General features: G+C 39.1%; 1 protein-coding gene across 8 annotated transcripts in view; it reads left to right on the top strand.

Annotated features, from left to right (window-relative positions):
• Positions 1-27,737, top strand: part of PHF20 (PHD finger protein 20) — a 70,047-nt gene that overhangs the window by 6,124 nt on the left and 36,186 nt on the right. For 4 of the 8 annotated variants that reach the window (XM_083873430.1, XM_083873429.1, XM_083873423.1 and 1 more), the window contains 9 exons: positions 4,383-4,510; positions 8,878-8,992; positions 14,804-14,975; positions 15,191-15,275; positions 15,979-16,058; positions 19,716-20,103; positions 20,483-20,590; positions 21,598-21,774; positions 22,604-22,774. In XM_083873430.1, the coding sequence (XP_083729556.1) occupies positions 8,910-8,992; positions 14,804-14,975; positions 15,191-15,275; positions 15,979-16,058; positions 19,716-20,103; positions 20,483-20,590; positions 21,598-21,774; positions 22,604-22,774 (1,264 nt within the window). In that variant the 5' untranslated portion in view covers positions 4,383-4,510; positions 8,878-8,909. Of the gene's footprint in view, positions 1-6; positions 673-4,382; positions 4,511-7,051; positions 7,125-8,877; positions 8,993-14,803; positions 14,976-15,190; positions 15,276-15,978; positions 16,059-19,715; positions 20,104-20,482; positions 20,591-21,597; positions 21,775-22,603; positions 22,775-27,737 lie in introns of those variants that run through there. The other 4 variants (XM_083873427.1, XM_083873424.1, XM_083873425.1 and 1 more) reach the window with 4 other exon arrangements.

The following is a 27,737-nucleotide window of genomic DNA, read 5'->3' as shown; positions in this document are numbered from 1 at the left end:
CTCTTCAGTCCTGCTTCCTGTCATATGATAAGGACAAATTGAAGATGGAAAGCTGCCTTATAGAGTCTTACACCGTGAATTGCAGAAGCTATTGAAGGACAAGGTGGTCAGATTGCAGAGCTGAAAGCCATCCAGCTGTCTTCAAATACTTTTGAATGAGAGAAATGACCAGTGTTCATTGGCTTGTGGATGGTGGCAAATACTCTGTGAGGGTGGCTGGATCAATGGAAAGACCAGTTGGCAGTGCAGAGGGAAACCCATCAGGGCTGCTGAAGTGTGGCAAGACATGACTACCTGGGTGGAGAAGCTGACTGTAAAAGTACATCAGTTAAGTAGTATGTACCCAAGAGTTGGGCTACTGAAGAGCATTGCAAAAATGAACAGGTGGCTCAGGCTGCCAAGGTTAAATTGCCTCAGGTGGATTATTTCTGGCTCAGGGAGTGGCCCATGACACCTCATGACATCTGGAAAGAAATGCAACATTACTGATGGACTCATGACTGTGGGGTGGACTTAACCATGGACACCATCTCCAGGTTATCCCTGACTGTGAAGCATGTACTGAAGTCAAGAAGGGCCAAGTGGGTAAAGCCCCTGTGGTATGGAGGCAGTGGTAAAAATATAGGGAGGCCTGGCAGATTGATTAAATCACGCTCTTGCAGACCCGCCAAGGCAAGTGTTACGTGCTGACAGTGGTGGAAGGTTGGAGACCTACCCTGTGCCTCACGGCACTGCTCAGAGCACTATTTGGGCCTTGAAAAATAAGTCTTATGGCAACATGGCACTCCAGAAGGAATTGAGTGGGACAACAGCCTTGTAGACATCTGGGCCAGAGAGTATAGGATTGAGTGGGTGTATCATATTCCTTAACATGCACCAGCCTCTGGAAAAATCGAACAGCATAATGGACTGTTAACAACCATACTGAATGTAATGGGTGGGGGAACCATCAGACATTGATACCTGCGTGTAGCAAAAGCTACCTGGTTAGTTAACACTTGAGGCTCCACCAGTCCAACTGACCCTCCACAATCTAAACCTCCACATTCTGTAGAAGGGGATAAAGTCCCCGTGAGGGATAGAATATGAAGAATGTATTAGGGAAGACAATTTGGGTTAGTCCTATTTCAGATAAAGGCAAGCCCATTTGTGGGATTGTGTTTGCTCAAGGACGTGTGTGCTCTTGTTGTGTAATGTGTATTTGAAACGTGTATTTGAAAGGGATTTGATTTTTGGGTGGGAAGAGTCTGCAATGTTGAATTGTATAATATTGGTTGCTGAATGGCAGTGCCACTGTGTGCCATAACTGTCCTATGCACAAGGTGTCCAGACTGCTTCAGGTACACCAGTCATAAATTCCTGTTGCAGCTTACAACCAGCCCTTCTACCCTAGAAGACTTCTAGGATGGATGGAATTCACAGTCTTGGACTAAATAAACTCAATAGACATCTTAGAGGGACAGCCCTTAACAATGAAAATAATACTTGTGCTTGTGTAGATATCGGTGTCTGTGTGTGTATATATGTATGTATGTGTGTAGTTGGAAAGGAGTAGTATTTGGACATGACGTACATAGTGTAGAATAAGGGATGGATAGTATCCTGGTTCCAGCCAGGACAAGGTTATTTTTTGTAGTAGCCAGAAGAGGTATGGCTAGAATCTGATGTGGATATGCAGAGGGAGTGTCTGTAAGGGTCTCTAGCATCTCTCTAGTTTGGATTACAGCAGCCTGCTGACCTATTCTGAAATTCTGTGCCACTTCACATCATTTTCTGGGAGCAGGGAAGAGGTCCCTTCTGGGTTGGGGTGGCATGGGTGTGGTCGAGTTGTGTCAGATTCCACAGTGAACATTCACGTATTAATTACTTGCCTCTGTTGTACACTTCTGTTAATACTATTGGTATTATGGTTAATTTTCTTATCTCCTTCTTATCTCATTCAGTAAATTGTTCTTATCTCAGCCAATGATCTTTACCTTTTGTGCCTCTAGTTCTCCTTTCAGTGGGAACACTTGATGGAAGAATACCATTCCTAAACCACAGCAGGTTCTATGCAGCTTGAGTTCAGGTAGAAACCATGAGAAATGTCATTAGAGTGCCCAATCTGCAGCTTAAATTGGGCTTTTGGGAACAATTCAAATGGCTGTCTTTGCCACTCCTTTGCAGTATGAGGAAGCCTGCCTGTGTTGACAGGAGTTGGATTTGTGGATGAAGAAGAGATTCTGGAGAAACTTACAGTTCATTCTTGTATTAGCAAAACAGCTCTTTCTGCTATGTGGTGTATGGAAATTGGAGATTATCCAACTGAGGATGTGGCCACTGACAAGAGAGGATTGTTGAGTTAATGTGTAGTTAGTTAATACTGTAGTACCTGTTGCACCAAAGTAGGAGTAATGATAAAGTTTACTGGTGATTTTTAGTTGACAACAGATAAAAAAATTATACAGAAATCTTATCTGGATATGCAGAGTGAGTGTATGTGTCTGTAAAGGCCTCTTAAGTGTCTCTAATTAGGATCACAGCAGCCTACTGACCTGTACTGAAATATTTACAGGTTAAATTGTTTTCTAAAGGTGTTATTCTGTTATGGGGATACTGTTGACTATAGAGAGAATTTTTTTTTTTTTTAACTCTGAACTACTTTTAGTCTCAGAATTCATGTAATTTTCATTTTTTTCCTGTAGTTCTACAGCACTATTTGGAATGTTTGCAGCAACATAAACAAGTTTCTTGATGAATATAAGCATAGATTCTTTTTCTAATTGTGGCTTTTCTTTAAGCTTTTGACATTTTGCTTTGAAGTTCAGGTTTTACTTAAATACTATCCACTGTGCCTCTGCACGGCTTATCTGCATTGAATTCTTGTATTCCTAAAGGTTGCCATTTTTCCTTAAATGGAAAATACGTGGTCTCATTAGAGTAGGCTTTCATTAATACTGCTTTATTTAGGAAAAACCTGATTTATTTTATGTGACTTAAACGTTTTTCCAAATTCTTTTTGTTTGTTCAGTGCTTAGGTGCTTGTTTTTTATCTTTAATATGTTACAGGGAAACAGAGGGGAAACTGGAACAGCTAAATGGGACATGATCAAATGACTGAAAATAATTGTTTTCAGTAATAGCTATTTATTTCTTTAATTGCACTTGGTAATTCAGATAGGTTTTATTATAGAAAAGTTGGGGTTTTATTCTGTTGACATAATTTTTGTTTCCATGTTGGTCTATCCCAGTCTCAGCACCAGTTAAAACTGACCGCGCAGTTACATGAGATTTATTTTTGCTGAGGGGATGAAAATTACATTCTCCAGGCCCTGTAATCTCATGGAGAGAGTGAGAATCTTGTTCAGAGACTCACTCACATAACACCTTTTCAGTTTTTTCATTGTGTACTGTGGGAAAGTCTTGGTTCTGAGGAGAAGAGCAAATGTAGATTTTTTTTTTTTAATTTTTTTTTTTTTACTGGTGTCAGTTCTCTTAATCTACTTGTATAAACTAGAGAAAAAATAGGATACTGAAATCAAGGACTCAAGTCTTTGGGTTTGAGGGAATATCAATGGTGAGGAATCAAATATTCAGGATTCTTCTTACAGAGATGTTACATATCAGTTCAGGATCCAGTTTCTGTGTTGTGTGGCTCAGAGTTTGCCTGTGTAGTTGTTAATTTAATGTGGCAAGCTTTTGAAGCAAGTAAATGCTAGTGAATATGTAGTTGAGGATGCTACATTGTGCAAATAAGAACTTCATATAGTCCAGTGTCTTGTTTGAAATATGTCTTTTGGATAGAAGAGGGGGAATGATGCAGTATTCCTTGAAATACTGAAATACCTGACCAGTGTCAGGTCTTCCCATCCAGTTTAAATCTCTCATGTTCCTGCTTCTGTTACTTTAAAAAAAAAAAAAAAAAAATCCCAAACCTAAAAACTTGCAAGAAGATGTAAGCATTGTGGTTTGAAATACTGGTGTGAGGGACGTCATCTGAAACATACGGGTCACATCTGAAAACAGTCACTTGTTTGTGAAATGGTACACAAGATCATCATCAGGCAGGAGCAGACATCCTTGGATGAACGTAAGCTGTTCTTGGGTTAACATATTTAGCAGGACTTTATATCTGTTCTTACGTGTAGGGTAAAACACAGTAAGGCATACTTCATGGCAGCACTGCTGCTGTAGTCAAAACCTGCTAGGCAGACGGTGTTTTGTCTGCCCGCAATAAAAGTCTCTTGTAATCAGCTTCCCATGTCAGTGCCAGCACAAGTTTTTAAGTGATGCTTGTGAGACTTCCACTTAGTCTTCATAAGATGCTATTAGGATTGTACAGTATAAATTGTGTCTGTAAATACTGTTTTGCAGTCTGATATCATACCTTTTCTCATCTGCAGGTGTGTGGTTTCAGCACAGCATGGCTGTGGTCATCCATGCAAGGATGTTCCGATTGCAGTGGGGACCATGGACTTCTCTGGATTGACCATTCCCAGTGGGGGTGCGCATATTGTAGGGGGTGAACTGGGTGAGGCTTTCATCATTTTTGCCACTGATGGAGACGTGAGGCTGGTGTCATGGGTGCAGACAATAAAAGTAGAAGGTCAAAACTAACTATTGCAGAGTGAAAAAACCAAAACATACAAAATTATGTACAAAATGTGACTGAACTTAGTCCTTGGCAGTTCCATACGTAGATGTGCCAGCAGATTTGGAACAGTGGTGCTGGAGAGGATGGCAGAGTCAGTCTTTGCCTTAGGGTCTGTGGAATCAATTGTAAACATGCTTTGTCCTAGAAGGAAACAAAACAAGCTTGTGTAGGCGTGGCAGTGCAGGTCAGAAACAGATCAGCAACATCTGTGCTGCATCTCCAGGGAACACAAGACAATCTCTGGCTAGTTGCTTTTACTTCCTGGTTTTGCCAGTTGTTTTTATTAGCTTTCCTACCCTGTAGTCCTGTGGAATCACCACCAAGGTACTGAGTACCTCCTAGGAATTGGGTCAGCAAGCTTTCCATTCAGAATAAAACATAAATTTTCAGTGCAAAGGACTGTATTTATGCAAATTGTCAAAGTTGACTGTGCTCCTTTATCAGGTCAGAGAACTATGGGGTTTTTTTTTCATGATGTTCCTCTTTTTGTCTTTATTGTATCCTTATGGCAGAGGGAGGGAAATCCCTGGGTTTGGCATGGATGCACAAAAGAATGAAGGAAACAGGCTGAATTTTGGAAGTAGATTGCATTTCTCCTGAGCTGCTTATGAAGCATTACTGATACAGAATGATCAGTGGGACTGATTTCAAGGAAGGGGTTTTGGTGTGACACTTTGTAAAGGAATGGTTTAATCGCTCCACAGGGATTTAGAAAATATTTTTGCCAGGGCAGGTGGCAAAGGAAAAGGCTGCAGTGATTTTGCAACTTCCACAGAGGAAATGGTAGAGGCTGTTATTAGTGAAAGTTTGCCATAACTGCTTGGGTTTGCCCTATCTGATAATATGAAACAGATTTTCAGTTTCCAGAGGAGCCCACTTCTGTTGGAACTTGGTGAGATGCCAGGTTTGAGGCTCTGCAGTGACAGAGCCTAAAACTGGAGAGAGTAAGAACAGCTGCAGATGAAAGTGTACAGGACCTGCACTGTTAGCAGAACAGAAAGCTCGTTTTAGAAGTCAAAAATTGTGATCCCTGAAGAATCACAATATTTAATGTATTTTCCTCTGCATGGCCCTGAGATAAGTGTACCTTCCTCACTGATACCTGTGTCTGAATTGTTGAAGAGTCTTTAAAAGTTAAATTCTTAGGATGACTTTGATGGAGAAGAAAAGACTCTCCTTTTTAAATAATATGTATTTTTTCAATAATACAGATTTAGAAACATTTTCTTTTGGAAGTAGTGATTTGTCTAAGTATTTGTTCCTGAAACAGATCTGATCTTCATAGAGAAGTAAGAAGTTTTGGAGAAAAGCCATACAGCTCTTGGGGTAGGCCTAGTCTCCTTGTTTTGATCATGGTCTTGACAAGAATACATGGGATAAATGCATTATCAGAGTTACCAGAGTGGAAATCCTGTTTGTGTGTTGATTTAGTTACCAAGTTAGTACAAACTGGCTTTCTGGTGAAGAAAATTTTAGGAAAGATGTTCTGGCAAAACATTCTTATTTCCAAGTTGTAGCTATGCTTGTCTGATCAGCCTGGGGTTGTTTGTTGACAAGCTGTTTAATTGTAGTTCAAAGTTTTTAAGCAGTCTTTGCTGGAGGGGACAGAGGCTGAAATATAAAATCTCAAAGTAGGCAAGCCCCTGTGTTCAGTTATCAGTATAGTCATGGTCATGCTGGTGAAGCATATTTTGGCACTGCCTCTTGGCCTAGTTTGTGCAGAGGCATGTCATGGTTCTCAGTAGAAATTTTGTCTCATAGTTTCAGTCTTGCTCTAAGGCTAGGTGTTTTGGGGTAAAATGGTTGAGACCCTCTATTGAGTAATTTATCTCATGTAATGTTCTGCCAAGGATACATCTGCTTCAGAAAGCTGTTCCTGAAATTGGCTACAAATGGAAAAGCCAGCCTGCTTTCATGGTCTGATGAGCAGGACTGCTGGGTCAGACTGCAAGTGGTAGGATGTGAGAGAGAACCCAAAGCAGCCCAGGTTTTCTGACTTGGGAGGGGAGCAGAAGGAAGACTTTGGAGGAGAGGCCAATGATATGAGATTTTTGCTCATAAAACTTTTTCTCTCTTTCACCTTTGTGACCTACTGCTTTCTAACAAGCTTGGCCAAGTTAATGAAGTGCAGTATGTGTGTGCTTTGACTAATGTTGGTGTCAGCGGACTAGCTATGTTCAGTTTTTTGTGGAATCTGTGCCCTCTGTAACTGATTAAATGACTTTGGCTGTTTTCTTCAGATTTCCTATTAGTTGTGATACTCATATTTTTAAAAAATATTTGACTAAAACCATAGTAAGACCTTCACCAAAACCGACGTGTTTATGGAAGTCATATTGTGTGTGATCCTGTTACTGAAGTCAGGAGATTTGTATGTTCCTCTCCAGTCCCATGGAGGTGAGATGAATCCCTTGCATCCAGATGGCTACTCTTACTGAGGAGGAGGACCACTGTGGGAAGCTGAAATAATATACCAAGACTGCCTCTGGGAGTATGTTGGCTTTGCACGTCCCTTCTTAGTTAAAAGGAAAAATAAACATCCTAGGGAAAGAATCACCTTGCAGATATAATTTCTTCTACAAGTGTTAAATAAAATGTGTGTCTCTTCCATGTTTGGAGAAAGGGATATTTTTATGTTGTAAATCTGCAAAGAAAATAGTGGATGTTTGAGGTGTGGGTGGATAAACCTCTTAAAATTAAAATACAGTTTTGCACTTGCTGCCTTTTATTTTTCAATTTCTACATTTTGATGCAATGTAAACTGTAAAATCCCAACTGTCTTAAGTTTTTTTTAATTACCTTTCCCAGTTAGAAGTTATGGACTCTGAGCCAATCATTAGAAGACTGGGTGATTCAGATCCATGCTGTGTGAACTCAGTCTGTTATCAGATACTATTCTAGACAATTAATTTTTTTCAGTTCCTAGGTGGCTAGAGTAATTTATCTTTTGCTGTGAATCAAAATTACAGGCAGTAGTATTTTTCCCCCATACCCTTGCAGGCCACTTTAATAGAGGTGAGGATCCGTCTAAAAGCACTGCTTTATAGGAAGGCAGCAGATGAGCTTTTGATAGAGAAGTTTCTTTGCGGTATGGTAGTTGAATAGAGGGCATTGGGCTGTCTCTGTGGCCAGCCCTTGGCAAATGGCCTGGCTTAAAAAGTGTGAAGGAGTAGCTTTTCCTCATCGTAGAAGCTTTCCGATATTCCTAAAGATCTTTGATTTCTGAACCACACTTGAAATTAGAGTAGTTCTTCACAATGTTAATCCTTTTGTAGATGTAGCTCAGTTGATACTATTGCTATTTATGCCTTATGTGGACCAAAACACCGGTGCCTAATTCTGTGCATCTCCTTGTTCTTGTAGTATAAGACTAGAAGCTTTTTTTATTTTAACTCTTATCAATTTTGTTTATCTGTAATTGAATCTTAAAGATACAGCCTTACTAAAAGAACAGTGATATTGAATAAAATTTACTTGTATTTTTGGATCTTGTGAGCTTGAAGACAGTGGGAGTGGATCATAATTTATATCTTAAAATTCTGGGAAACAATTGACAAAAATTCGGGAAAACAAGCTGTTGACCAGGCATTTTCACCATGTGTATCTTGAGAGAAACTACTAGAGCAAGATTTGTTAAACTGTTATATTATCTATTTGAAACAAATATTGATGAAGACTGTTTTTTATTTTCTGGTTAAAATGGTGGAGAAGTTGGATGAAAGCAATCCAGATGTGCAAATAGTATAGAGAGTCTTCTAAAATTGGCTAAAAGAAACTATATCTTTCTAATGTCTTTGAACTTTATTGCACTTGTAGTGATGAGGTGACACAGTGTTCTTGAGTGTTTCATTAATGTGGTAGCTGTTGAAAGATTGCCATTGTATTTGTTTTGCCCACTTCCTGTTTACTGGATTCCTTGTTTTCATCAAAACCGGGAGGGGGGAGAAAGTATTGTGAAACTTTTGTCTCATTTGTGAATAAACATTGGGTTGCATCGTTCTTAATTGACCTGAAACTTGGAACAATGGACAGAGGCTTTCATGGTCCAGTAGCTGCCGTTTTGGACATGCTTTTGAAATCATTCTGTACACTGTCACATGGGAATCCTTGTTTAAAACAATTCCCCCCTTTCTGCAAACCAAAATTACAGCAGTCTCTTAACATCTGGCTTCTGGGAATTATAGTGCATAAGCTTATTTTGTGTATGTCTTGATTAGTGATTGATATTTAATTGCATTTTTCAGGGGAATAAAATCAGCAGTGTTGATATTACAAAATGACAAAACATCCTCCGAATAGAAGAGGGATCAACTTTGAGGTGGGAGCCCAGTTGGAAGCCCGTGACAGATTAAAAAACTGGTATATTTTTAAAACCATTCATGTTATATTAACTTTAAGTCTTTAATATCTTAAACATTTTGTACTGGTATAATATTTAAAGTCATAGTCATTGGTTTGTTGGAAAGTAATTAATTTATAAAAGTTTATGTACCAGTGACTGAGATGGGCAGTAGATGCTGATATGTTTTGCTGGCCCTCTGGAAGTCTACTGGTACCGTGTCTGGGAATAGGACTGCTCCTAAATCTAGTTGGACTTCAGGCTCTTATTCTCCTGAATTCACCCTTTAAGTTCTGTGCTATACTTTATATTGCAGAGCAGATATTGCGGAAAAATAAATTCTTTGCAGTACAGAGTATCCTTGCTGCTTCCTTTCCTGGTTGTGAATTCATAGGCTCTAAAATCTGATTGAATTTATTAGGCCTGTGCTCATATGAGGGTAGTCAGCTTTAGAATTAAAGAACTGTGGGGAAACATGTTCTGTGCTAACAAGTCTGGTCTGGTGCCTGTCTTGCAGCCCTCAGCTGTGAGGAAGCATACTTTTCTTCACTAACCTGCATTAGGAAGATTAAAAAGAGCCTAAAAATTACTTGGGCTAACTTTGAACTTTCTAACTCTGTACATTTCAGGTAGTCAGCTCAAAACTTAGCACTTAATAATTTTCAGTGAATGAGGGATAAAACTAAAATGGCCACAGATGTCTTGCATACTGGAATTAATTTGGTTTTGTTAGCTCCTGTAGATATAACGTCTCTTTCCAGAAATCAGTTGTAGTTGATTTTTATTAAGAATTCTGTGTGGGTTAGGTATGATTGTACTTAAAGGTCTGGAACCTGCCAGCTGGTGAAGTGTACACAGTCAATGTTGAAAACTATATAGACATCTCAGGAGGATGATGTACTGCCTTAGGCACAGGGGGCTTATTCCAAAACATCTTGGTTGCGTGCAGAGCATATTGTCTCCAGGTACAAGGGCATTGGAATTGTGAAAGTGAGAAAATGTAGCTCTTTACCATAAAGAATGTCAAGTATGAACTTTAAATCCTATTCACACATTAATTTGGGTTACCTGTGTAACCAAGGGTTGTGTAGGTAAGCACTGGTCTGAATCTGCCTGCATTTCTGATATTCTTGAGTTTTGTTAGTACAGCAAAAAAATTAGATTTACAAAAATAAGGGATGAGACTGTCTGTAATGTAGGCTCTTTAAAGATGCAGTTTGGAATAGCTGGTGTTTGAGTAAGGCTAATAACTTATGTCCATGACTGTTATCCTTCTGACATGTTTGCTCAACAACAGTGTCTGAGTGTACATAACTATTGCATGGGAAAACTTTGTGGGGGAGGATTCAGCAACCTGCTCTACTTTCTGCATATCTCTTGGCTTAAATTTGAATTTTGGATGTGCTCGTTGTTCCATGTTCATTGGTTTTTGTAAACACTTCATCTTAAATGAACTTTCATACATACAGGGCTTTGCAACTCTAGTCTCACAACTTGGTTATGAACTCTCCAGTTCTGAAGTCTTTTGTTTTCTTGCTAAGCTTTGAATCTTGTATTGTGTGCATTTGCATTTTCAGGGTTTCAAAATTCAAATTTTTATCAAATCAAAATTTTTAGGAGCTGGGGGCTTAGCAAAACTGTCAGTGCTGACACAGCTCAGTGGGTGTGGATTTGTGGAGGACAGCAGAATGTTTTTTTTTCTTTGTTGCTTTCATCTGCCTCTGTGCAACCAGGACTACTCCATGGTTTGGTTACAATGCACCCCTGTGGGGGCACAGGATTTTCTGTTTGCTGACATTCACTTTTCCCACTGCTAGACCTTTGGAGGTCCAAACTTTTCTTTTGTCTACTTTTGTTGCTGTGTTGGCGCTAAAACATAGTCACACGTCTCCTGTTTGGTTAAAATGCTGGCTTTGATTTCTGTTCTCGGTACCAAATACATCAGTCAATTCATGAGCCACTATTGCCAGTCCATTGGCAGTGATGCTTTGGAAAATGTTTCATGTTAGTGGCTTGTGCCCCAAATTGCTAGTTAAGTACTACCAGAGTGTTTGGATGTGTTGTCAACCCTAGTTAAGAAAAAAATACTGTATCCCAGCAAAGTAGTCAGTGTGGAGCCTGCTCCTTGTAAAAGTGCAAAGTTAATTTTACATCTTTATTGCTTGTCCCAAAGGTAACTGTGTTGTATTTGGAATCATAGCATATTAGCAGTACACTGCAATTCCTGGTGCAGTTGCCTGTCGTGTCCTATACTCAGACTCCAGGGAGTACAGGGAGTACTTTCGGTGCTTCACTTATGTTCTTAGGGTTTGGGTTGATGCATCAAAACTGTCATGAAAGATTTGTCTGTTTGCCTCAGGTTGCTATAGGGAGAGAGCCTCTGTGGATGCTGAAAGATCTCTTGATACATAGTGCTGGAGTTCAGAGGGTGAGGAAGGGGGCCTGCTGCAGTAGGGCAGCCCTGAGTGGAATGGCCCCAGAGTGGTTGCTGTAGCCATGGATGTGGGCACATTGCCCCAGCTGAATTGACTTTCTGAAACTTTTTGCATTGGATCATTTAAACTGATTGCATGGTGGCTAGTTTCATCCTCTCTTACTGAAAAGAGGATGATTGCACTGGATGCCTGCAATAGGCAAATGATGTTACCTTTTGTTACCTTGCAATGACATCTCCAACTCTATGGTCTGAGTAAAATGGATGTGAAGGGGCTTTTGATTCTGGTCAGAGCTCTTGAGTAATACTGAGAGTATGGTGCTACCCTGTTAATATTCAGATTATCAGTCCCATGAATTCAGTTGTTCATGCTGTCAGGTATTGGTCTAAGTACTGAAAAGATGAACCACTATAGCTATTGTCTTTCACAGTGCTGGTTCTCCTCGATGCTTCCTTTCCTCTCTGCATTGCTTTGACTGTAGTAAGCTTGTCCCTTCCTAGTTCCAAGTGAGTGGGGTTGTAGCAATTCTGTTTTGGTATGTAGGAAGAGAGATGGTGAACAGACTAGTCCAGAGAATTTCCAGATATTTACCTCTTCCCAGAAGAGGATAGTTTTACATTTGTCTATCATAAACCCATTTTCAAACTGCTGTGCTTTGACAGCTGTGTCTGAAGTTACCAGTCAATGCTAGCCATAGTCTATTCAGTTCTTTGAGCTTTTGATTGTCTGTCACTTAGGTTCTTAGAAAACTAATGCCAGCAGTTTGGGCATCTTACAGATTTTCTCTTACTGTTTAGCCAGTTCATAAGTTCTTGAAAGGTATGCGCTCATCATTCCGTTCAAATTGAGTTTGAAAACTACTTGTTTTGCCCTACCTGTATGTTGCAAGATGTTTCCGATTTCACAGTGTTTCAGATAAATATTTAAATCAGTACCATGTGGGATTTCTTATCCAGGATCAGTTAGCTGTCTTGAATACCCATTGTGTCAGCTGAATACTTCCTTTGTGTTTTGGGGGAGGATGTGTTGGGCTACCCTGGACTTATCTCAGTTGTACTCTGGGGCCTTGACCAGGCTTCAGCTGTGGGCCTTTCAATTTGTGTGTCCTCTCATAGTATGTTTTTATTAGAAATACATCTGAATTTAGGTTACCTCTACCCTTAAGTATGTTCACAGGCTATTTGGAGGAAGTGTATGGATAATGCTCTATTACTCTTCTGTATAGATCTGTGAGCACTTACACCTCCTGATGTGATATGCTTGCTCATTTCTATGGAAGATGTGGAGGAAGGAAGCTTGGCCTCTGTGTGTGGTGCTCAGGGCTGTTGAGGACCTGTGAACCTCTCTGCTTTGTTTTATAGCTGTCAGTGGTCTCATCAAAAGGAAGGTGGTGTTGGAGAGAGGGGGCTGTCGGAGTCATGGATGGGTCTACCACAGCTTCTAATAGGTTTACTGCTCCAGTCAAGAGCACTGAGTGTATGTTAACTGATGTTTATTGCTTCAAAAGGAGATGTTCAGGTTTTGCAGCATGTTCTCCAAGAGCTGAGAGCTCTAGCTCCAGCATACTTACGCAGGTAGACCAAAATTTGGTCTCATTGTCAGATATGCTTTTCTTGATGATCTTGACTCCTGTTGGTGAAGTCCAGTAGATGCAGATGGCACTGATGTTTGATTCTGAACTGACAGTTCTGGTGGAGAAAGTTCCGCCTTTTGCTGGATATGAAGCATGGAGCAGTCTTGCATCGAGTTAGTTGGCTCTTGTAACTTGGACTTGTCTCATCTCAGTGGTAGAAAGTGGATTGTGCTTCCCAGAGGTGGCTTGGACAGGATTATTAGCTTGATACTGAGTCAGTACTCTGTCCTTTTTATCAGCTTCCCTCTTCATCATTGAAAATCTAGACAAGTGCTAGGTGTACTGCAGTCCCAATGGCAAGGGCACCTTTCTGGCTGCTCTCTTGTTGAGAGGATCTGGGATTTCTTGCCTATTTTTGCTGCACTTAGATTGTAGGGAATGGGATGCTGATTTTTGTCATTACCTGTACTCAGTGATATCCAAAAATAATAGGATTAGTAGAACTAGGTTGTGACTGTGCCTATTGACTTGTGGAGGACAGTACTTGAGTTACCTAAATATAAAGTATCTTGACAGTCACAGGAAAGAAGTTTCTTTTTTTTCCAAGAAGTTGGTAACCAGTTAAAGATGTCCCTGTCATAAGTATCTCCTGTTTGGGTTCCTCTCCTCCACGGCCTTTGCCGCATACATTTTGGTAATCCATTGGCGTGAACTGGTGGCATAGCTTGACGCATGTGGCAGTGAGTGTTAAGCAAGGCCTTAGTCTGTAGTTGCAGTGTAAGTCTCTAGCGTGGCCTGTTCGTAGCTCTTTGTTAAGTCATGACTGGACATGTCTTAGATGTGCTGGAGGATTTCAGTTGTAGGTAGATTTGCTTTCCCTTTGTGTAGGCTGTAGAATGGTAGCCTGGGTTGCATTTGAGTCTTAATGCTTATATGTCTAGGCTTGATGCTTTCAAGATGTCACTCTTTTCTACCACTTGTTCTATCTTCCAGTGTGGTTTACCAGATAAAGAATACTTGTGGATTTGAGTTTTGTCTTCAGCCCTTTGTTCAAAAATTCACTGAGGCCTTGCCTCAGAATACTGAATACACTGACAAATAGAATTTTTCTCTTGATGTTACTATTGTGGAAGGGAAAACATTGAACTTGGAATGTTACCTTCAGTTGGGGTAGTGAAATAGCTGTGATTTTGACATACTGAAGTTACAAATTACCAATGCAATTTAAAGAAATACAGTTTACAAGGTCTTCCTGGTCAGAAACGTTTGAATTTGATTCATCTCAGATTCTTCTACTTCTAATGTACTAAGAAATTTATATTTGAAAATCACAGGATTTTGCAGATGAAATTTAACTTTGAGATTCTAAAACTTAGGTTATGTTTAGTTGTTTAGTGTGCCTGCTGTTCTTTTGCTGTTATGTAGGGTAGATGATTCATGATGCCTGGTGATGGATATCTCAGAGAAGTGAGTGTATTGACCCCTAGGTGTTGCTCTTAATAAGAGTGAACTAAGGCTATTGATTTTGTAAAATGTGACATTTCTAAATATAGGGAAGGTATTTCTGACTTCTGAATCTGTAGTTAAATTTCTTTTTCCACTCCAGACTAAGAACTACTTAGCTGTCTCCTTTTGCTGCAGCCAGTGTTTGCATTTGCTCTTCAGTTTTGGATTTTCTTATGTGCTTTGCTCTGTCGTTATTTAGCATCTTTATTGCTTATATAAATGGTACATCAAATTAATAAGGTTGGTTTGTTTGTATAAAGTGTCTGAGACAGCTTACCTTACTCTTAATTAAAATATTTTAATCTACCTTTGACCAGGTATCCAGCGCACATTGAAGAAATTGATTATGAAGAGGGGAAAGTACTTATCCATTTCAAGCGCTGGAACCATAGATATGATGAATGGTTTTGTTGGGACAGTCCTTATTTGCGTCCCCTAGAGAAGATACAGTTAAGAAAAGAAGGATTGCATGAGGAGGAAGGTTGCGCAGTAAGTAGAAATTAGAGGAAATTTGTGTGTGTAAGAGTTTAATGTGCTTTTGTATGAATGATGACCTTTAAAATGCTTCACTGTTGCTGTGTTACCTGCTGTGTAAATTTTATTATTTCTTTTAAACATTAAAAAGCTAATAATTGAAAGATTTTAATAAAGTTGTGTGTTTCAGTAATTCTCAGATGAAGACATTTCTAACTACTGTTTTGTAGGGATTTCATATCAATGATCAGGTACTGGCGTGCTGGTCTGACTGTCGCTTCTATCCAGCCAAAGTTACTTCTGTTAACAAAGATGGTAAGGACTCCTGGTTTTGTCATGCTTAGTTGTCATGCATTTCTAATTGTGCTGGAACCTCATTGTTTAGGTGGAGAGGTACTACAGCAGATGGAAAACAGCTGTGAAAAATTGCATTTTCAATTATGTGTTTTAGTCTGTCATCACCTTTTTTACCTCTTACCTTGTTTATGAGATAAAAACTTTCTGGTGGGAAATCCAGTCAATAACTACTTTAAGTATAAATATGGGAAAAGTTTTTTTCTTAAATTTGTTGTTATTGCCTGTAAACTGCAATAAAACCTATTGTCAGAGGTGCAAAACCCCCTTAAAAATCAGAGGGGAAGAGGGAACTGTGATGGATTTGTTCTAGTGCTGGGCTTGCTTTAGATTGTCTGTGTTGCAAGATCAAAGAGAAAAGGGGTGTGTAATTATATATTGGAATATTCCACCAAAAATATTCTGGGGTTTTGTGCGTAAGGGACATCTGAGGAGCAACTCTAAGATTAGACTTGCACCTTTATTTTGACCATAATTATTCTGGATAACTTTGCTCTATCTCTCTGGCCTGTGATAGGAGCTCTGCATTGAGGGTCCTAACAACAGAGGTAAGGCAGCTTTCATCTAGAGCTAATTGTGCTGCTGGAGTATTGGAGCTGTTAGTTGATGCTGTGTTAAATAACTTCTGATCTTTGAACTCTTATGCTTCGTTTTCATATTTTAGGTACATACACTGTGAAATTTTACGATGGTGTAGTTCAGACAGTCAAAAACATTCATGTCAAAGCTTTTTCCAAAGATCAGGTAAGTATGGTGTTTGTGCAACTAGTATACTTTTAAATGAGCAGTTCAGGTGGCTAGATCTGGTGAATTATGAAACATGAAATTAATGAAAAACCTTTACTGCTAAAATACAGTATGTCTGAAATGAAATCCCTTAAAATGAAAAGGGAACTTCATTTCCTCTTCATTAAGGGAAATCCCTTAAAATTAAATATAAAACTTTGTGGTATGATTTGCAAAGCTCTCAGATTCTTTAAATGCACCTCTTGAGCTAAAGAAGTCATAGTTATATAAGTAAAACACTTTTCTAAAAGTCATTGGAAAATTCAGAATGTGCATGCTAAAGCTAGTGGCAAGGTTTTGAATCATGCTGTGATTGTTTTACCTTTTTGAGATTACTTTAAAAATAAAGGAGTGGCAACTATGGAGTGGACAAAAACTGTTCTTTCCTAAAGTAACTGCTTGATATTAATGAGACTTTTAAGGAAGATGGCTATTAATCTTTCACCTCACAACTTTAAAAAGATCAGCTTTTTAAGCTATTCTTTGTTTTTATTCTGTAGTTTGGCTGTTTTACCAACCCTTCACCTGCTCACTGCAGTGTGTTCAATCTTCAGCTCGTGACAGAAAGTAGTAGCAAGCCATTACATTGAAAATAATAAAAACTGTCCTGCTGATAGTGAGAAGGAAGAAGTGCTGCTCTGCACTTCAGTTTTCATGAACAGGCATGTATGAAAGGCTGACTAGGTTCTGGTCTTGAGTAACTTGGTTAAAACTTCTCAAATACATGCTTCAGAATAATTTTCATTACAGGTGGAGTTTTAAGTTTGATCTCTTACCACATATTCCTGTGTGCTAGCTGCCTGTGGGTTTTTCTGTCATGCTCTCTACCTTTAGTTTTCTGAAACTTTAAGTTTGAGCAAAGAAATAGAATCTGTTCCCCCAACACAGGTCTTAAATACAGATTCCAGTAATGAATGTCAGTGGTACAATTCAGATTTGTCACTGTTGTGAAGAGGCATGCCAGTCCTCCAGATTTCTGTATCTGCCAGGGTGGGACAGAACACAATTTCAGATTTGCCATAAAGTGCCCTTAATAATTTTTAAATGGTTATCATTGTGTGTGGTGGAAAGTTGGCTAATACTCACAAGTGAGCTACTGCTACTAGAATCATTTCCATAAGAAATATTTTTATGCTACTTAGCATTAAATAAATGGAGTTGAACAATCTGAAGAAATACTCTGCATAAGAAAACAAAAATGTTTTGTCTCTCCTTTAGGAAATTCCTTGATTCTGCATAGCTTTGGAAAGGTTTTGAAAGGAGATGGAAGGAGTTTTTTTGGTTTGGTTCTTTTTGTTTTCTCCCTTTATCTTTTGTCCAAGGAGATTTCTCTTAGCCCAAGAGAATCTTCTAAATTATGCTGGAACATTTCTTCTGCCCTTTAGTATAAAAAAAGCATAAAGTGAGAATTTCCTAGTGAGCTCTATTTATACAACTAGAAGTAAAATAAATTAAATTACATTAAAAAAAACCAGCAACAACAACAACACACGCAAAAAAACCCCAACAAACCACAAAAAAACCAACTTGAGCCCTTGAGCCACTGGAGTGCTCAAGATTCAGAAAAAAAGAGATACAGCAGTAGTGTATCAGCATGTTGGAGGGGAAGTGTCTTGTTCTGTTCTTCAGGGGGAGAGAGTGGAGGCAGGAAGGCACACATGGCTTATGTCTTAGTATTTGTTAAGGAGAAAAAAAAAACACCCAAACCACACCTCCAAATTCCTGAAGGGAGCAATATAAGCAGGTCATAATTTCTTTAATTACAGTATTATCTGTCCTTGTGTAGAGAGTGTAACTGGCTATGTTGAACAGTGATGGTAAAATGTTAATAATCTGTAACAGTGTGAATGTGCCTTTGCAAGGACACACAACTTCTAAAGAGTTCAGTAACACCAAGAGGTAATTCAGACATACCATATTCATTATTCAGTTTCTTGAGAATATTTTGACTAAAATGGCTTATGATTGTTCCAGTAGCACATGTTTTATTTGAATCAGATGGTTTTGCAAGCATCACAACTGTCGAAATACAGCTGCCTGAGGGTTGTTTATTGAGGTGGTAGGTTTTGTTTGGTTAGTTTTTTTCTTCTGATGTTTGAATTGCTGGTGAAGCTTCTCCCTTAAGGAATTTACAGAATACAAACTTATAGGATGTCTGGTAAAAGAGGTGCTCAGAAATGGGAAGACCTCCTTCCCATTTACCTATCTGTTTTCATGAAATACACAGCAATTTGATTTCACGCTTTTAAACAGTGCCTTTTTTTAAAATCACATCTGTACCAAGTATGGTTGAAATAATATCATCGAGGGTGGAGCAGATTGCATGTTCACCATTTTAATGCAGCAGTATTGTTTCTTAAGGCTGTGATCTGAAAATCATGATCTGAAAACCATGAAAGGTATCAGTTCATGTGAGCCACATATAGACGGGAATATTGGGGTGGGAAGAGGCAATATTTAGTGCAAGTACAAGGAAATAGTGAGTTTTAAGTGGATTCTCAGAATTTCATATAACTCAAATCACCTGTTCCACTTTCTTTCCCCAAGAAGGTTTTGAGGTATGTAGCCTTTCTTGTCCTCTGATCCTGGGTCAGAGTTGAAGATCCTTGTGCCCTGTAGCTACCTTTTGCTCCTTCCCTGTGTCTGGGAAGGAGCATAGTTGCTCTTTAATGCTTCAATTAGGCAACAGAAAGAGAGAAGTTAGTTGAACTGAAGGCAGCGTTGATGCATGACCAAATAGAAATTATTAATCCATGTGCAAAGCTAGAAGATTTCTGTTCAGCTGGGACAACCTTTAGCAGGATCCCTTGAAGGGGAAATAAAACATAATCAGCATATATCATCCTCCCTACCCCTTCCCAGTGGTGTTATATAAAGCCTGATCACAAAAGGGGAAGGACATAGAGTAGCAGGGAGCTGTTGATACAGGGGGTTCTTTCTGGCCTGGTGTTACCCAATAAGAACTATGGGGAAATGGGCTGGCAGTTGAATGTTGCCTCAAGTAGTGTGCTGGCCAGGGACTGTTAAGGATTTTCATATCCTCTCATACTGAGTGCAGATTACAAAAAATTTTAAGTTCTGTTTTTTAATTAAAACATTTAAATTCTAACATGGTTTCTGATGATTTTGCTGATTGCTGTTGCTTTACATGACTGCCTAGCAATATCAGCAGCAATGATTAGTGGAAGCAGACTGTGTGTCTTTTGAATGAGACTCTTTAGTGAAAGGAAGAGAGTTTGCGCATCCGAGTGATTGAGCTGTTTGTCGTTTTCTGTGCTTCTGACTCTCACTCTTTCTGCGGTGTCTCAAGTAGGTTTTATATAAGTGCTGCACAAGCTAGTAGGGACTCAGCCTATATCTGGGAACAAAAGAACAGCAAATCTCTTTTGCCATTGCGTGGTGAAGAATGGATTTCTTGTCCTCTCCTGTTCACACTGCACAGTTCCTTCACCAGTTAGGGTGCCTCTGAGTTTTAATCTGTGGGTTGCAATATAGCATGAACTTTTATCACTTGAAAAATTGGACAAAGATGCAGATGTATTTACTAAATACAAAGGAGAGAGATGGCTTTTAGACTACAACGAGTTGATTTTCCTGTCATTCTCTTTATTCTAGAATATTGTGGGTGATGCTAAGCCTAAGGAAGGAGGTAATGAAATTCCGTCATCTCCTGAAAACCAGGAGAAATTTAAAGAGCAGAGGAAAGCAACAGGTAATGCAAAGAAAGACGAAGATGAAAAAACATTAAAGGCTGAGAAACGAGTTAAACAACCCGATAAAGAGGGAAAATTTATAGTCATCTCGGAAAAAGGCAAGATCTCAGAAAAGAATATATCTAAGAATGGAAAAGAAGATAAAGAGAATATATCAGAGAATGATATGGAATATTCAGTAGATACACAAATTGAGAAGAAGCCTGAGAATGACAAGGTAAAGAGTCCACAGGAAAATGCAAAAGAAACTAAGCGGAAGCGTGGCAGACCACCAGTAACACCTCCCACAGGTACGTAGCCAAGCCTAAATGTTTAGGCAGGTACCAGAACACTTGTAAACTTACCTAAAGGAATAAGAAATATCTTGCTCTTTCACAGCCTAAATCTCTAAAACTCTTTAAAATTTTTAGTTCATCTTTGTTCAGCCAAGAACATACTGAAGTTTGAAGCTTTGGTGGTTTGGTCAGAGTTCAGATTTAGACAAGTAACCATCATGTAATATAAAACATACTTGTAGTAGGGTTAAGTACTACTATGTGTGTTTTGGAAAGCCAGATGGAGTTGTATTTATGCAAGTCGCACATTTTAGATTGTAAAGTTTGGCAATTTGTGTTAGTGTTTCACAGCTTTGTATTCAATAGATTTTTCTTCTGTTATCTAAATCTTTAGAGCCAAATTCTCAAACACTGCAGCCCATAACTTTGGAGTTGAGACGTCGGAAAATACCTAAAGGAGGTGATGTTCCGCTGAAACGTCCCAGGATTGAAAAAAACTTGTGTGAGTGTTTTGGTATTCAGCTCTCACACTGTCTGTGTGTATAAATATAAAAGTTCTTCACGCTTAATAGGTGGAGGAGGGATAAAATGGTTGTGGTGTTAATCTTGAACTGTCATAGATGCATTGATTGAAATTGCACCTGTTTTTCTTAAATTTGCCATTCATGTGTGGCATCATCATGCTGGAATTCCACGCTAAATCTTGGAAGTTGGTTTTGGATAACAGAGGCGTAATTTCTGAGCCTTGATTTAAAAAGTCATAGATGTAGGGATGGCCTCCAATATATAGAAGGCTATAAAAGCCTTAGAAGTTACAGAAACTCTTTGAGTTACTTCATAGAGGATTAAAGTGGGGGCACTGTAATACTGTATAAATATTCATGCCACTGCAGTCAAATAAAGTCTGCTTTATCTTGTGCTGTGTGTGCAGGCTGAAGAATTTGAGTGTGTTGATGAGGAAAGAAAATTAAATTCTCTGTAGAAGTGTCATGACCAAGGAAATGAAGATCTAAAAAAACTTTTCCTTAATACCACAGTCTTAAACTTCAGTGTGTGTGGATTATCCAGCTTAGTCATGGCTGTTTGTGTATCTGAATTGTCTCATCTAAGTCCTGATACTACTTAGGTCTGTGGAACAACTTGTTTCGACCAACTCCACTATAATGTGATGAACACATACCCCCGCTGCTCTGCAGTATGCTTCTGTGTGCATTTTACTCAGTGGATTTTTTTTTTCTCAGTAAGAAACTAGTAAGATACTGATCTGCATTCATACTTCAAATTTCTTACTAGAAGAAAAAGGTTGAGAGCTTATCCTGTACTTTTATGCTTATTTGTTGCATATTATTATAGCTTTTACAGAGGCCTAATTATCCAGGCTTTTTAGCTCTTGTTATTAGCCTTAATCCTTAAAAAACACACTTTGAAGGAAGTCACAGGGAGAGAAAAACTTGAAAGCTTGCTTGTACTCCAGTAACTGCATGGTACCATTAAATACAACTGTTCCAGCTCAGGAAAAACTTAAGAATTCTTCAGACAATGCAGAGAGAGACCAGATAAGGCGGCGATCTTCAAGACTCTCATCCAGTATTAGCCATGAGATTTTAAATACAGATCTTGTCACAACTTCCACGGAAATTCAAACTTGGAAAGATGCAGTATCTAACCAAAGTGAATCTGAGAAGGGTAAGTGCCTTTGCGTGTACTCTGGATTTTTGTGATGAGGTGGTCATGTAGTTGTTGCAGGGTCTATATTTTCAGTTGCTTAACCTGCAGGCTCCGTATCTGCCATTAAAATGTGATTGCATCAGCAGTGCAGGGAAAACTCATAGAAAGACTCTACTGCTCTGCTGTCCTGATTGCTTTTGGCTTTTGATTTCCTTTCTGTCAGTAATCTTACCACTTCCCTTGGGTGGTGGGAGCTTTTTCCAGCAAAAGAGAGCTCCATAGGCTGTAAAAATATCCAAGGAATAGTTTGGTTTGGGGTTTTTTGGTTGGTTGTTTTTCTTTTACAGGGAGTGCAGGTTCTGATTGTGAAAATGAGGTAATCTCAAAGTTTTAACACCTTCAGATTGTAGAAGTAATAGCCCAAGTACTGAACTCAGAGTACTTAGAGTTTAATCTTTCTTTTGAACACTAAAAGCATCAAATGAATTTACTCCCAAATTTTACCCTAAACCAGAACACCAGGGTGGAGATAACACTCCCTTTTATGCCCTGTGCTTCACTGCGTTTTCCTTTTGAGGGAGCTGTTGTTAGTGCATTGAGGAGATCTGTCCTTTTCTGAGCTATAAACACTTAGTTAGCTTGTGTGTTTCTAAGTAGCTGTAAATTTATAGGGGTGCTACAAGTTAGTTGTGTTGCAAAAAATTTGTGTGACCAAGAGCAAGCAGTCAAGAGCATGGATGGGTATTTTTCTCCATTATAATGTGGTGAAGATTCCTTCTCCCCCTCAGTGTTCTGCAGTATGCTTTTGTATGCATTTTACTCAGTGGAAATTTTTTTCTCATTCTAGTCCAGTTAGAAATTCCTGTTGAATCTGACCAAAGTTTCAGTGAGCAAGGATCACCTGGAAACACATCACATAGCACAGCATTCAGTACAGATGCCAATTTGCAGGAAGAAAAAGCTGAAGACGCTGAATCTTCTTCTGTTCCTGTCAGAACTCAACCTTCTGCTGCTACAGGTTCAGGTTTTTCATATTTAATGTTAATGCGTTTCTTAAGGCAACTGGCACCAGATGTTTGGTTCTTGTATGAGTGTTAAAATTGTGCATTCTTGCAGTGTTAACCTTGATTAAAAATTGTGGGTTTTTTATTCCTTGTGAATTCAGTTTTAGTCTTATGCTTTCAAGTTGGACAGCAATCTTAAAAGTGGAAATCGAAAATCTTAAATGACTGGGTGTAATATTTTCAGCATGAGTGGTAAAGTTAAAAAAATGCTTCTTTTCACTGTTTGGAATTCTGGGTTAAGTTGAACTTAACAGTGTAAGGGGTCAGGTTCTTTTTTTCCTTAATATGCTGCAAGTATGTGTGGTAATACTGCAGTTACTGCAGTTTGAGAATGTTGATTGTGCATTTTTATATCCTCGTGTTTAGACTTTGAGACTTTAGTGCAAGTTTATGAAATAATTTAAACATTTCAGTGTCTGTCTTAATATGTATACTCTATTTTCTCTTAGCCGGGGAGTGTTCTGATCTTGCCTTTTCAAATTAAAATTTCCTGTGCAGATAGTAGATTGTCAGAGCGTGGTGCTGTCCTGTGATTATTTCTCATAACTTTAATCTTTGGATCTACAGCTAACTGGGGAAATTTGACGTACATATTTCCTAGTTTATACTTTATCAAACAAGTTTAATTTTAAGTGTAACAGAGCATTTGGAGAGATTTATAGTTGCTCAGCATTGCTGGAGTAATCTGTGTGTGTCATTTGTTGGTTATTTTAAATTTTCCTCGTTTGCACATATCTTCTTTCACTCACTCTGATGTAACTGTTCAAGTGACATGTCCTCTCTCTTTCCACTAATGGCTATCCTCAGTGGAGGAAGGAACTGACCTCTTTCCTTCGCTGAGGTTGGATGTGTAAATGGTCTTCTACTGTTTAGAAATTCGAGCTCCTTTGAAGTTGGTCTCCTTCAGCTATTGCTGAGCATTTGTAATTTGGGTTTAAACGCAGTAGAATTCCAACTGTATGTGTAATATTTGTGTGTGTGGTGTCATTCACACTAATGGAATGTGTAGGATGTGGCCTGAGCTTGCTTCATTAGATACAAGCAGCAAAGCTGTGGGAACAGTGCTTGGCTAACACCTACTCAAAGGCTCTGATAGGGTTTGTACACTCTTGTTCCTGGCTCTTCTGTCAGGACTTGAGCAAGCTAGATTAAAGTTAATTTGAGAATATTCACTGACATTGAATTCTGATCTGAAGTACAACACTGGTGGTACCTAAAAATCCACGTTTAGGAGCGTGGATTTTATTTTATTTAATTGAAAGTTGTTTCAGTTATCATGCACCTCAGTGGACATCCAGATGTGGCAAGTGGGTGTTTTTGTTGTAGAGCACTCTTAAGGATTGGGGATAAAAGCTATGCAGGGTCTTTGAGTAAATACTGTCACCTGAAATCTAAGTACAAAATACCTATATTTCCATACTTAAACAACATTAAAAGTGTTAATGAGCAGTTCTAGATGAAGATTTTAAAATTCATAGTTTCTGTCACAGATTAATCTTTTGTAGTTAAAAGTGGATCTGTGAGCTCCTCTCTATGCTTTGTCTTGGTTGTGGGTTTGCACCAGTACTGATTGTACTGGTTGTACCCCAGTGCTGATAAGCTGCCTGATGGGGGCACAGCAGGGCTTGATCTTTTACCTGGTAATGGTGCGTGTGTGTAGCAGCATGACAGGGACAAGTGCCTCTAGGTGGGCTCTGAAAATATCTCTGAAAATCACCAGAGGCTTCTGCTCTTGTTGAGGGGTAGATATGTTGCAGAGCCCAGGTATGCTGTCCTAAAAATAGCTGATGTTGGAAACTGGGAGCTGAATTAACACATTTATGGATGATTATCAAGGGAACAGGTATGCTCCAGATAGAATAACTGTGTGTCAGGGAGTTATGTTCATTATATTCTCAGTCTGCCATGTGTTTTAAAGAGATTTGGGGCTTGGGAAGGGGCAGAGTACATTGTTGGAGAGTAGGTGGTGTGTGTGGGAGAAGAGGGTGTCTGTTGTGGATGAGATTCCCACAGAGTACAACATAGAAGTTAGTCATTGGTAACTTTTCCTGTGTAGAACAAAGGCAGTATTGTAACCCAGTATTACCATTATTATTTGTCTGTAGATTTTAATTCTAGTCACTTAGTGGGAATTGTCTTCCTATAGAAAAATATTGTAAAACCTATCTTTTCCTCATTGTGATATGTTAGTGTTACTTTGGCATTGTTGAGTAATGCATGCTGGTAGTACAGATTTTACCTTGCATGATGTATAGGAAGAACGTGATTTTTATAGCATTTGAATATCAGGAATTTTTGAGGATGCGAGTACTCCTTTTGAAGGGTGTTTCTCTAGTCACTGGTTGGTAGGTGATTCAAGATTCATAGTGGTTGCAAATGTCAGTTTGCTGACATTTATAACAGCAAGCACAGTCTGGAGTCTTCCTATAGCTGAGGTGTTCTAAAATTTAACATGTTCCAAAAGGGCAATATAGCATTGCTTGTCAAAACTGAAGTTCCCTTTTAAAAAGTTTCAGCAAAATTCTGAAAAACATGTACTGAAAGATTAAAATCCTCTTCTGCTGACTTTTGGCACCTCTAATGACAAGGGACCAGAAGTGATGATCAGAATTTAGCTAAATCAAGCTGTCTTTCCAAAAAAAGAGACAATCTGTTGGCAAATTTTTGCAGCCAGTTAAAGCTCTGCATATATCCAAAACCAGAAGCATTCCACAGCTGTTCATGTGATTTTCCTCTTAAAAATTCCTTTTACTTTAAAAGTGAGCTGCTTTGCTTTGCACAGATCTTCTGTCATCTTATTAGTTTATTTGCTACCACTCTTGAAATTACTTATTGATTTGCATGGACTTACATCAGGGATTCTATTTGCCTTATACTTACACCTACTTTTCTAATTTTGTTCACTTAGCTTTGGGTTTCAGTTAAGGAGAAGCATAAGACCTTTTCATCAGTTTGAGAGAGCTGCTGTTTCTCCTGCAGCTCACCTCAGTAGGGTTTAATCCCTTCAAGGTAGCATGAAAGTTATTTTTGAGCCTAACAATATATGTTAGGTAGATCAGTCCATCTTGCCTTGCTGACTTAAAGCTCTCTTGTTGGAGTCCAGGGCGCGAGGAAAACCCCTCTAACTGCCCTGGGGGGTCAGGGACCCCTGCTGGGACCCCAGGAAAGCATTGCCTTTGACTTTAGCCCATGGGAAAAATTGCCAATACTTATGGATGAAAAGAGAACAACAAAAATTTAAATTAGATAGTAGTTTAGTTTGTCACAGGGTGAAAATTTGTAGAATTTTCTGAGTTTTTAGAATGGAAGTACATAGAGTCAAGATGGAGAATTTTGGGCGGTCTCCGAAGTTGTTCTTCATCTTCAACTCTATCTTCTGCCGTTATGGTGGCACAAAGACATTGGTAGAATGTAGGTGATGTAGAGAATTATGTGTTTAGAATTAGTAGTAATTATTGGTACAAAATTGTAAATGTAGTACGTTTCAAGAGTTAATTGGGTTAGAAACCTTTATGGGACCTTGGACACCAGGTCTCCTGTTCTTAGCAGCAGTGTCTTTCAGCATGTTAAGTCTGGTGTTAGGCAGTGCACTGACCTTCACATTAAAAACTTGATAAAAACCTTTCAAGACTGAGCTGCGAGATCTGCTCTTCTTTCTAACTCTGGCAGGGGACTTTGAAAAGGAAAAAAAACCCTAATTAGGGGAATCTTGGACTCAAAATCCAAGACTCTCTAGGGTGAGGCACCACAATCTGGTCACAGTGTTTCACTTACAGGTCAAAGTGCAGGTAAAGTCTTTACATCCCCCACACCTGGCCCCCTCCACAGGTGTGTTTAGGTGTAAGCGGTGCACTGCAAGGCTTACATGCTTTACTGCCCAGTACGAGCTGCTTTTATTGGTACCAATTTATTTCCAGCACAGGGGAAACTGGTGAGTGGAGGGCCATAGGAAATACTGTCTTGAGTAGCTCTTGCAATGCCAAATAATGTTACATCTCAAGACCCCACAAGTTTACAAATATGTAATGATCAGTTATTATTGATGCCCTTATGTATTTCTTACACCAGGCATCTCCTTCTGTGGATTCTGGATGCACTGGAAGTTCTTGGATGCTGTCTTTACCTAAATTAGCTTGAGAAGAGCAATTAAGCAAGATGGTTTTTCGTGACTGAGATATTGAAAGAAGAGGAATTTTGAAAAATAAAGGAAGAAATGTAGTTTGAGAGCTGCAATGATGAAACACTTGGTGAGGTCAGGAAAAACACAAGATTTCAGGAGAAATAAGTTGAATGAAATAAGTCATTAGTGAGGACACTGGCCCAGTGGTGTGAAGTGGTCCACATACACAGTGTAAAAACTGTCAGCTCAAGCACGTTTGTGACCATGAGCTATCATGAGGATAATGCACCAGAGAATACGAGTTTTAGAGAGTTTCAATGTGTTTAATTTAACAGCACGTGAAGAAATAATTTGATCTTCACTTAATATCTCTTAGGAGACCAGGAAATAGAGAGTGAAGGTCTCCTCATTTTAGCAAGCAGTTGTGTGTGGAGGTCTAATGGCTCAAAACTGCAGTAAGGCCGACTTTAAGCAGGGGAAAATGAGAAGAGTTCTGTGCACTGCTGGCTTCTTGGATTGCTTACCCAGGTGTTGCAGGAGATGTCACAGGATGGCAGGCCTTCAGTCAAGGTACCATGCTGCTGCCAAATATTCCTGTCCCAGAAGGAGTCATGTCAAAGAGAGAATTGGTGATAGGGTAGAAACACCTCTGGTGGATTTGGAAGCTTCAGCTTGGAAGCTATGCATTTTACAGTGAACTTACTGCTGAACATGGTCATAGCTTGACCCTTGGATAATTCAGCCCAGTGAGAAGAGTTGCTGACTGGAACACTGAAGGGATGTTTTTCTGTGTAGTG

This window comes from Zosterops lateralis (assembly GCF_965231275.1).
Source record: "Zosterops lateralis genome assembly, chromosome: 16".
Taxonomy (NCBI): domain Eukaryota; kingdom Metazoa; phylum Chordata; class Aves; order Passeriformes; family Zosteropidae; genus Zosterops; species Zosterops lateralis.
Note: the sequence above shows the minus strand (reverse complement) of the source record. Positions and strands in the feature narration are given on the sequence as shown.